Below are 12,750 nucleotides of genomic sequence, written 5' to 3' on the forward strand. Positions count from 1 at the left end.
GTTACCAAGTGTTTTCATTAAAAAAAATGGCTACCAAATCGTAAGATTTTGAAAATGTCTCACTTTTGGGGCCCAAAAACCACATGTGGGACAGGTGACAAAAATCTGAAATTTTTTACAGGTTTTGCTTTAAAACCATATAAAATTTATTTTTTTACTCAAAGTTGACGAGTAATGAAGCCATCAAAAGTGCTTCTTGCCTGGCATCATTCGTCTTTGCTCATCATTCTGGTAAAAATCTTGGACACATTTAATAACATTTTCATCAATTACGTGACTGGGTTTCTTTTTTGCCAATTTGTGGGAAAATTCCCCTTGTTTTAACTAATTGTTGGATTGACGAGCTAATTGCTGACTAACACTAAACTCATTTTGAATTTTTGAATGCTCCAGCTGCTTTGTAATAAATTAAAAATATTAATTTTTTCCTGGATTGATGTAACTGTTTTCATTTTATCCTCTATTTTAATGATTAATTCTTCATATTCCTTACCTAAATCTGCATAATTTTATGGTACTAAATTGGTTTCTTCTGTAGAAATATTTAAATCAAAGAAATCGTTTAATTTACTGGTAACTTGACTCAGCTATTTTTATAACTGTTTTTTAGAATTGGTTCCTTGGCACTGCTTGATAATCTTTTAACCTTAATGAGGGAAATGCCAACTGCTGAACAAGCTTTATTCACCGACTCGACTGTAAAACACACTGAGGCTCAATCATATCTTGACATTCCAGTTTGCTTTCTGTATGATCTTGTGTTTTTTTTTTTTTGTTTAAGCATTTTGTAAACAGTGCTCTGCCTGAAATTAATTTTAAATTTGGATTGCTTGTTGAAAGTGTCAAAAATATTTCTCAGATTTCATAACTGGTTTAGTGTGATAGCAGAATGGGTCAGAGCAACTTTTCCCATTAATATGAAAATATTTATCTTAATATTTGTTTTTATGAAAAGTACAGATATTTTTTGTTTCAGTATATACACTTCTTAAAGATCAATGTTATATGCTGTTCAGTAAACTCTAAAATATCATGCAATACTGAAGATCTATTGTAAGTCAATTTGTGACGTACTATTTCAGTGTGAATCTCAATTGAACACTCAATAATCCGTTGTTATAAAATGCAAGGGTTCTTACATTAACAATACACGTAGTATAAATTATAAAACTACCAATTGCGCCTCACTTTGTCTAATCCCAGTTTCTCTACAGCTAAAATAAGAATTTTTCTAATTAATAAAATTAAAAATAAAAGATGTCGCATAAAAAAGAAGTTCACTGCTAATAAAATTACTTTATAAACAAATGTACATTACCTAACCACAGTATTAACACTAGCAACAATACAACATATCACATTGAAATCAAAACAATAATTGAGCCTTCTATAATGTTTTCAGGATTATACACATTCATGTCCATGCATGTCTATTCACTTTCGTATTCAAACATTTGTTTCTGTGTATGAGTCTTACTTTAAGTAACAAACAAATCTATTTATTATAGACATCAAAATATTTTGTATAGTAGGCCTACATTATTATCTAAAAAAATACATGCTGTGAATTTTATGGATATATATTGTTCACAGTTAAAAGGAACAGTTTTTTTGGCAGTTTTGAGGCTTCATTACTCATCAACCCTTTGAGTAACAAAATAAATTTTATATGGTTATAAAGTACATAAAAAGTTCTTACTGCTGTAAAAATTTCAGATTTTTGTCATCTGTCCCACATGTAGTTTTTGGGCCCCAAAAGTGAGACATTTTCAAAATCTTACGATTTGGTGACCATTTTTTTAATGAAGGAAACTCAGTAACAGTCCAATTTTTTTTATAAGTACTACTAGTACCTAAGAGTTAAAAGGTAAAAAACAGGCCTGTTACCTGAAGCCCTTCATTATTTATTTTGGGCCCAAAATTTGAAAAAACCACAATTTGTAAATCTAGTTTTAGTAAACATTATAAGATTTGGTTATGTAACAAAATGAATTTTGAGTACACTAAGATGAAGTTCCATCTTTACTCTTTTCAAAACGCCCTTTTTGACCTCTGTATGATGTAAAGTAAGAATGCTGCAGCTTTGGAAAAAGTGACAAAAACGGCTGTTTTTATCTGTTGGTGAATTCACTCAAGAAAAAAATTTTTTGTAAAATATAAAAAAATATTTTTTGGACACTACAAGGTGGGTAGTTATATACAAAATATCTTGAAAATCAAAAAATAGTGATGCAATAAAACTTTTGAAAATTTGTTGAATTAAAATGGAATACCCTTCTAGTTGATTTTATGGAACGTGATACAACAGTTATGAGTACTTCAACAGTCTACTGTGAAACTTGGAGAAACTTAGGCAAGCCATTCAGAATAAACATCGTGGTATGCAGTCATCAGGTGTTGTTTTTTTGTATGACAACGCTCGAAGTACTCAAAAACTTCTGAATCAATTTCAATGGAACATTTTTTATTATCTTCCTTACAGCTCAGACTTGGCGCCTATTGATTTTCATCTCTTCATTCACACAAAGAAATGGCTTACACTGCAGCACTTTTATGATGACAAAGAACTTCAAAATGCCATGAAAGGTTGGCTATGTACCCAGGCGACTGAATTTTATGAAGAAGGTACTTGTAAATTAGTGAAATGCTATGACAAATGCTTAAATTTAAATGCTGACTATGTTCAAAATAGTTAAAAGCTGCAGTTTAAGTTTTATATAATAAAGTATTTTTATCTATGCAGGTTTTTATTTACAGCCAAATGGAGATTACTTTATGAACTGTCCTTGTGTTTTCATTTGATGCAAAACTAATTGTCTGCCTGTGTAATATTTACATAAATACCAGGTGATTCTTATGAAGCGATTTCCTTTATGTGTTTCTTTTAACAGTAATGGTGTTACAAATGTTTAAGTAGTTTTGAAATGTACTGTACCTCTGGGAAATTACTTTACTTCAATGCCAAAAATGTCCTCTACCCACCTCAAGACATCTGAACAAGTTCCATGTTCCTGGCCATTGAATGGAGTTCCACCTTACCAATTCCATTGGTAAGGTAATTAAATGTCAATTTTATGTTTCAAAAGTATTTAATGTCTGCAGTTGTGTAGCATACACTCTAGCCTTCAGATAACTCCAAAAAGAAAGAATCTGGTTGGGCTAAACAGATGATCTCAGTAGCCACAGACTCCTGAAGATGATGTAGTAATGAAAGAAACTTTCAAAGTCATAAACTCCCATAACATATGTCATACAGCTCACTCCTGTTGAAAATATCTTAATGTAGTTCAGTTTCACCAGTTCAACAAATTCCATCAAAATGAGTTTCTGCTCTGTAGTGATCACAGTTCCTTCACATAAATGTACCTGCTATTCTCCCTCCTGATGCTCTCTAGCCTCTTCATGAAGGGAATGTGCAGTCATTGTTCATCCCAAATCCATGTGTTCTACAAACTGACATGCCAGACAAATAGAACTAAGTAATGAGTAGTATTCCAGGATTCACAACACTGGTCACCTGGAATCAATAATAATATTGGATCCTAATAGCTGTATTGGTTCCCAACAATTCATGAACAACCATTATCCTATATGGCTTTATCTTAGCTCTCTTTACACCTCGTTTACACATCAATTACAAGAGTCCACTCCTCTGAGACAGATACCTTAATGACTTAGTGACCACAGCAGTGTCACCTAAGCGCAAGTAGTAACCTCTAGCAATTAGAACAGAGATGATGTTTTCTGGCTTCACAGAAGATTACTAGTTGTTTTCAACTTGAAACCAACATCAGTACTGTGTTCCTATCTGGCATAATACCAAATTGCATTTGGATATGCCTTTTATATCACTAGATTGAATTTGTTATCTAGCAATGTTTTACAATGAGCAGATTTTGTTCTACTGTGTAATACATCTTGAATCACAGTGATGATACTGCTGAAATAATAATAATTTAGACATTGTTTTAAACAATAAGAGCAACAGCTGATGTATGCACAATTTTTTGGCATATAAATGAAACGGTTACAAATCAACTGCTGCATATTGAATTTATAAAGAAAATAGTAAGATTTATGTGAATCGCTTGTAGAACACATGACTAATTCATCTAATGAAAATTAAGTAATTAATATGAATAATTTATTTTATGTTATTTTAACAACAAGTTTCATGTTGAGGTGCTGAACGTAATGTGCGAGATGCAGAAACAAGTGAATTGGCACCCCCTTCTACCCCTCGTGATAGTCTGCATTCATATGGTAGTGCCACGTCTCTTAATTCTGGTAGTTCAGGAAATAAAGAAGCTCCTGATACACCACAGCAGTTACAAGTTCTAAAACATCAGAAAGAAGTTTGGGAAACAGGAATTGATATGTAAGTATATTAAAAATTAATCCAGTAACATTTTTTGTAATTAATTAGAATTGCTTTTTAATAAATATGAGTAATAGTTAGTTAAATTATTACTCATTAAAAATTACTAGATGAAAGGGTCTCCAAATTACCTAATGCTTCTTGAACTTTTTCAGACTCATTTTTATATCAGTTTCCCATCTTAAATGTAAACGTTTTCATTATGGTTCTTTGTTCATAATTGTATGCCATTACTTCATCCACACATATTATTCTCATTGATCATTGACATCCTTATCGTTATCATTTTATATAATGTTTTAAGACAGACAACAGGGTTGTGTATGAGATTCGGTCTTATTTTTGGGATGACTCAGCACAACACAAGTGTCTGCTTCTGTTGGATCCCCTTCCTTATTGGAATTTCAGGCTATGAGCATGCTGATTGCTTGGCAAAAGAGGCTTGTTGCACCTTTAATCGCGTTGTTTCAAACAATCTTTTCTGTTTTCTGAAGAGGATGGTTTGTGATGAGTGGCAAAGTGAATGAAATTCTGTCAACAATAAAATTTGCCCAATTAAGAACACTACATGCAGGAATAAGTATTGAGAGTAGGTTATTATTTCCTGTTTACAAATAGGACACACTAAACTTATTCATGGATATCTCATATCACAGAACGATGCATCTGTTTGTGTGACTAACCATACAACATCCTAATGGACTGCATCTGTTTTGCAGCATTGTGTTGGAAGTTTAAATTAGGGCTAACATCAGTAATATTTTAAAAAACAATATGACGATATATTGAATGTTTCGCTATTTCTTTAGACCATGAATCTGTATTTAAAAAATACATATATAAAAAATTAATGAATTTTTTATATGTATATATAATATTCTTCAGCCTCCGCATAGCACAGAAATAGAGAAACACTCTTACCTTTAATTTTTTTACTTCGTCAAAATGCTTTTGGCCCTAAGCCCATTCTCAGTGATATCTTATATAAATTCTTAAACTGTTTACAATTTACACAATAAATCTATTAGCTTTTTACATTTTTTAAAATTGTTTGTTTAAAATTAAATACATCTAAAACATTAAAAAATATTTAAAATAAATTTAGAAAAAATATTTGTTCAGTCAAGAATGGAAATGTATTTACAGTAACTGTTAATTTATTATATCTTATCTTATCTTTGTATACAAACTTAAAATAATTTTAATAAGAATGTCACCATCAAATTCTGTTTGCAGATTTATAAAGCTGAATTCACATTTATATCTATATCTACAATTTTTCAAAAATTTCCAATTATTTATTACTATTTTCATCTTCAATATTTACTTTTTCAACTATTTCCAAATTATTTTCTAAACAACATCTGAGAAACCATCTTTCTATTTTTAAATGATCTAAAATATTCATTAAATTTATCTTTAAATGATCTATTCATTTTACCAATATATATCTTTTTGCAATTGTTGCATTTAATTTTATAAATACTGGAATAATCATATTTATTTTTTACTTTTTCATTATTATAAAATTTTTAATATTTTATTATATGATTATCAGGTTTTTAAGCAGGTTGCTGTGCTTTGTGGAAGCTGAAAGAATATTATATTGTTTGTATATATAGATATTTATATACATAGAGAAAAAAATGACTGTAAAAATTTTAACCTAAATAAATTAATATATATATCATTAATTCCTTTTTTTGTCATCTTCCTCTTTATTAATTAATTCAAAAGCATAAACAAGATTCAGCCTAATCCACCAAAGTACAGAATCACTAAGAGCTCTTTATTATTTTTCTTTACTTTGTTCTCTTTTTTTACATATCAATAGTGTTTGAGGGAATTCCTCATCAGATTAAAATTAAAAACAGATTTGATGATTAAAATTAAAAACTAATTATACATTGAAAAGATTAAAAATCTTTTTTTTTATTCATGTTTGTGGCCAGCCACTACAGAGTGCTGTATTTAGTGGCTGGCCACAAACATGTTTAATAATAAAAAATTTTGAATGTTTTAACGTGTAATTGGTTTTTAATTTTAATCAACTAATGATGAGGAATTCCCTCAAAAGTGCTATTGATATGTAAAGAAGAGAGAAAAAATAAATGAAAAATAATAAGATAAGTTAAGAGCTCTTATTAGTTCTGTACTTTGGTGAATTAGTCTGAATTTTGTATATGCTTTTGAATATTTATAACAATATAGATAAAATTATATTTGACAATAACAATTCAAATCTATTTATAAAACAAACAGCCATATTTATAAATATAAAGAATTTTTAACAGCAATAAATATGACTTTACACAGAATATATGAGATTACATGAAGTGATTGCAGTAATGGAACATTGATAGAATAAACACACATGGAATGTATGAGATTACATGAAGTGACTGCAATAACATAACATCGGCAGAATAAACAGAACATTTAAAATTAGATTTTACAAGCATTAATAGAGTCAGAATAACTCCAATGCGAGAGAACAAGTTATAAACAATAAATATACAACAGATAGTTAAAATAGTATGCATACTTTAGAAATAAATTATCATCATCTTCTTACTTATTAGAAGCAAAATAATATTCTACTTGTTAATCTAAACATAAACAATCAAAACATACCGATTTCAATATGAGTGTAATTCAGTTTACCGATACGGTAAAACTTTTGTACTACTAATTTTGCTTAGCCATATGAAGAAAAAAATTAATTGCTTTAAACTGTGGTAGAAGGTGTATAATATTTGATAACGCATAAATGCTGCTTTAATAAAAATAAATCAATTTTATTTAAGAAAGTCTGTATGTATTTTACATTTTGTTGTCAGTCAAATTATGATGGTAATTATAATTTGATAGCCTCCATATCTCTTTATAACCATCCACTGAAAATTAAATTTTGAGAAGCTGGTATGATCTAACCTGGGAGAAATGCAACAGAATAGTGTTAACCTTAATATGTTCCATAAAAAATAAATACATTCCATAATAAAATATCGTTCTATAATAATAAAAGTATTCAGAAATATAAACAATAATCATGGAAATTAAAAAATAATGACATAAAATAATATGATTATAGGCACTGAAAAAAATAACATAATAAAATAACATGATTAAGACCTTGGTCGATTACTGAAATAAGCTACATTATATAAAGATCTTATTTAAATTAAAATTCTATTTATAATTGATGGCAAGACAACATCTATGGAAGACAAAGATTAATCCTCTCTACCTTCCCAAAGAACCGAAGAAACTGCCTGCTATATCCAAAGAGAAAGAAGATCTTTCATAAATCCAACGTAGAGCATTCAGAAGGTAATATTAGAAATATCACTGAAGAGTGATATTAATATGACATCACTTTTGTTAACATAAGCAAATATAATACCTTGAAACAAACACTGATCGATCAGAGAACTATGATCGAGAAACTAGACTAAGCTTTATAATTAGAAGATGTGTTAGCAAAAAAAAAAAAAAAACTGTATAAATCAAAAAAAAGGAGAGACATGTTTGAACTGCACTCAAATTAATAACAATTGTAGTCAGTATTTTAGTTTCATACTAGAACAAAGTAATCAAGTTCTGGCCTAACTATTGCCTTACACAAATGCAGAACTAACTGATAATCGATTACAAAAGAATCAACTAACACAAAAGTAGTGTTAGGTTTTTCCTTGCCTTTGATGTTAGGTGGAAAACATATTCATTAAGTTTTATATCAAAGAAAACACCAAAATCTGTATCACAATTACGAATATAATAATAACAATAATATGATTGATAAATTAGCACATTTTATACTACTGATGGCTGAACAGTTTTATTTTATTGTTATGTTTAATTTGATCAAATAAAAAAGTACATCCAAACCAGTAAGCCACACACACACACACACACATTCTACTTCGTTGAGCAGTACGGTAATTTTATATGCTATTTTATCACAAAAATATTAATCATAAAATATGAATGCTTATAAAATAATTCTATAATAACTTCATTCAATTTGACTAGCAACAGTGCATTTTATATCAGTGTACATATGTTTATACGATCAGATTGTCTTTCTCTTATAGTAATCATGTTTATTTTACAGCCAGTCTCTTTGGTAAACAGAACGAAGGTGTCTCTTTTGTAAGGCTGAATTATGAAGTCTTTCACTGACATGTCAGTATGCAACCCACATGAGTGGGTATAAAGTAACAGGAAACCATTTCTCACTTTAGTTAAAATGCCTAGTGTCATTCTTGAAGAAGACTTTCTTTTTTTTTTTTTAATGCTTTATGACATGTTAAACAGTTATAGTTATGACAAATACATAGTACAATTTTTAAGGGAAAAAACTAATTCTTTGTAAAAATGAAACTGTATTCAGATATTTTTTATATCTTTTATGAACCCTTCTTTCTTAATTTTTCTGGATTTACACAAGAGGGATTTGATGTTGAATTCTGCTTTTGACATTATCTAGTAAAACATAATAGCATGTAATTTTTTTCGTTTTCAGCCTTAGAAAAGTTTTCAAGTTGCTTACTGAATTTGTCCTTAGAAAACCAAGCTATTTTCCGTGTCTATTATTAGTAAAGCTATCCACATTGTCAATGACTGTAAGTTTAGATTGCATTTATAAAAAATTGAAACTATTACATATTTCTAATTAAATTTTTTTTAGCTTTGAATCATGGCTCCTCTACACTTTTGCAGAACTTTCTTTTTAATTATTTAGTTGCTAAAAATATACCAGTTGATTCAAAAAGGGCTTCACAACTTTAAAAGCATATAAAAATTTATTTAGATAACTTAAAGATTTGATTGAGGTCTCGTTTCATAGCAAAACACATCAAGTTTTGATTCAACTAGTTCATCGGTACTGAATTCGGCCACCACTGCTGTTATCAGTGTTGTTAAAAATGGTTACATTTACTGGTGCGGAACGTGCTCACTGTGTGTTTTGGTTACACGATTTGCAATCAGCAGCTGCAGTTTAACGAATTTTCATAGAGAGTATAGTAATAAGCCTCCTAGTAAGCTTACAATTTATTTACTCTTGGCACTAAACCTTCATCGAGACAGGTTGTTCTGTTAAACATACAAAATCACCAGGACATCCACGCGTCCCTGAAGCTGCTGTAGAACAATTCAGAGAAAGCTTTGCATGTAGTTTGAAGAAATCAACTCAACATGCATCACATGAGACTGACATTCCGCAAGTGACTGTTTGGCACGTATTACATAAATGATCGCATTTGAAACCATAAAAACCTAACTGGGATTCAACAAATGACAACAAGTTCTCAGTTCCAGTTTTGTGTGAAAATGATTGACAGAAATGCAGACAACAGTACATTTTTAGACATGTAATTTTTAGTGATGAGTTAATGTTTCACATCAGCAGCGAGGTGAACACCCATAATTGCTGAATGAGGGGTAGCGAAAGCCCTCATGAAAGTTTGCAGCATTTTTGTGATAGTCCCTAAGGTGAATGTTTTTTGCGCCATAAGCAAACAAAGATTGTACAGCCTGTTCTTCCAGGAGGCAACTGTAAATGGTTTGATTTATATTGACATGCTTCAAAATTTTTTAATTTCTCAATTAGACAATGATGACCAAGATGGACCCCATTACTATCAACGAGATGGGGCACACCTCACTACCATCTAGAAGTCCTCGATTTTCTTGATACTTGATTCCCAGGTCAGTGTATTAGTTGTGAAGGTCCAATTCCATGGCCACCTCACTCTCCAGATTTTACCCCGCTAGGTTTTTTCTAGTGGGGTTTCATTAAAAGTCGGGTTTATGGACCACTTTTGCCTGACGATCTTGTCAAGCTAAGACTTCCAATTAACACCGCAGCTGCAGAGCTACTATCTGACTTGCTGGCTACAATCTGTTACGAAATCGACTTCAGTTGGGATGTATGTTGCATAACAAATTGGAGCCATATTGAACCAGAGTGAATGTTGGATAACAAACTTAATGTGTTTTTCTATGAAATGAGACCTCAGCTGAATCTGTATGTTATTTCAATAGATTTTTATGCTTTTAAAGTTGTTAAATCTTTTTTTGAATCACCTGGAAAATACTTAAGAGTCTTAAATTAGAATAAATTGAATTTTAACAACTTCATTACAGAATATCATGTATTAAATGCAGTTATTCTTCTTTTTCCAAATTTTTTATGTAAAGCATATATTTTTTTGCCTGTATTTATTGATGTCATTGAATACCCAGTTGACCTTGTTGCTATAAATTAAATGCAAATTTGCTTCAAACCATAATCAGAAAAGTAGCACTTAATAATTGCACCAGAACATATTACTCCATTTTGCCTTAGCTCTCTATGAGTGATGTAATTTTTAATTTATATTAGTTTAACTGTATAAGTATTAATTTTTATTGTTTGTTGCAGGTTTAATAGGAAACCCAAAAAGGGTATAACTTTTCTACAAGAACAAGGCTTATTAGGTAGTACGGCTGGAGAAGTGGCTGAATGGCTGCATTCTGATGAAAGACTTGATAAGACTGGTATTGGTGATTTCCTTGGAGAGAATGAAGATTTTAGTAAAGAAGTAAGATAAGATGGGTTTTTTTTAATAATAAAATACACTCTGTAATGTAATAATTCAGTAGTATTTTTTTTCATTGAAATTAAAAAGCCACAATCTTTATTTTTCATTAAAGCTCATTGGTGGTTAAAACATTGATGCCATTTTAATGACACTGCAGTTCAGTCTACTATAACTAATTGGTGATATTCAGTAATAGTTCCCACCTGATTATTATTATAAAAATAATCGTTGGATGTTGCCTTTACTTGATGAAAATCCATAATCACAAATTGGAAAAATGAAAACAAAATATGTTCTTTTGATATTTACTAATTTATTTAAATAATGACAGATGTTTTGATATACAGTACGTTCCTCAGATGTGTTTTACAGAACTTGTACTTCTGTACAAAACATATTTTGTTTTCATTTTTCTAAATACTGAACAAGGTGTGATCAAAAAGTATTCATAAAAACAAACATATTTAAGCTGTTTAGTTCAATGACTTGTAGCCTTCAAAGAAGGCTTCATCAAATATCACACTTATCCCAGTAATGTTTTTATTGTTTGAACTATTTTTCAAAGTAATTTTTACTGAGTACCATTAGTCTTCTTTTATTCTTTGTCTTCGTAACTCTTTAATTAAGTAGAATTTTATGCTTAGAAAAGAACCAAAAACCTCAGTGAGTAACTATATAAGTAATATTCAGTAATCATATAATTATATTAAAAGCCTTCTGAAATTGTTCAATCCCGTGCTTTGGCAAGAATCTGTGGATAAATTATGATGCATGGGCTGTAGCATTGCTGTGATGAATTTTCCAATTGCCATTTTCCTAAAGCTGTGGTTTCTTCTGTAACAGCATCTCGGTTCTGTCATCCGACAAAGAACATCCCGACTCCCGTAGGGGAAAGCACTCACCTTGTGGCGATTCTGATTGCCACACCTGCCCCTCTGTCCCTAGCCCTGATGAGCTTTACCGGAAAAGGAATATTTAAAAAATATTGTATAATTTTTTTTTTTTAAATACTATGAGTAATGAGTAATTATGCAAAGCCATTTTTAATATGTATTGTATACTTTTTTTTTGTCGTCAGTCATTTGACTGGTTTGATACAGCTCTCCAAGATTCCCTATCTAGTACCAGTCATTTCATTTCGGTATATTACCTACATCCCTAACAATTTGTTTTACATATTCCAAACATTGCCTGTCCGCACAATTTTTCCCATCTACCTGTTCCTCCAATATTAAAGACTATTCCAGGATGCCTTAATATGTAGCCTATAAGTTTGTCTCTTCTTTTAACTATTATTTTTCCAAATACTTCTTTCTTCATCAATTTGCTGCAACACCTCTTCATTTATCACTTTATCCATCCATCAGATTTTTAGCATTCTCCTGTAGTACCATATTTCAATTAATCTAATCTTTTCTTCTCAGGTACTCCGATCGTCCAAACATATTCTATCAAAAATGTTTTCCTAACATTTAAATTAATTTTTGATGTAAACAAATTATATTTCTGACTGAAGGCTCATTTCGCCTGTTTTATTCAACATTTTATATCACTCCTGCTTCATCCATCTTTACTAATCCTACTTCCCAAATAACAAAATTCTTCTACCTCTAATATTTTCTGTTTCTATTTTTATATTCAGCGGTCCTTCTACATTATTTCTACTACATTTCATTACTTTTGTTTTCTTGTTTATTTTCATGCGGTAGTTCTTCCATAAGACTTCATCCATGCCATTCATTGTTTCTTCTAAATCCTTTTTACTCTCGGCTAGAATTACTG

General features: G+C 30.3%; 1 protein-coding gene across 1 annotated transcript in view; it reads left to right on the forward strand.

Annotated features, from left to right (window-relative positions):
- Sec71 (ADP ribosylation factor guanine nucleotide exchange factor Sec71) overlaps window positions 1–12,750 on the forward strand; it is a 129,161-nt gene that overhangs the window by 59,261 nt on the left and 57,150 nt on the right. Inside the window, exons 11-12 of the mRNA XM_075368854.1 lie at window positions 4,183–4,378; window positions 10,809–10,968. Of these exons, the coding sequence (XP_075224969.1) occupies window positions 4,183–4,378; window positions 10,809–10,968 (356 nt within the window). The remainder of the gene's footprint in view (window positions 1–4,182; window positions 4,379–10,808; window positions 10,969–12,750) is intronic.

This window comes from Lycorma delicatula, chromosome 6 (assembly GCF_047948215.1).
Source record: "Lycorma delicatula isolate Av1 chromosome 6, ASM4794821v1, whole genome shotgun sequence".
NCBI classification, from domain to species: Eukaryota; Metazoa; Arthropoda; class Insecta; order Hemiptera; family Fulgoridae; genus Lycorma; species Lycorma delicatula.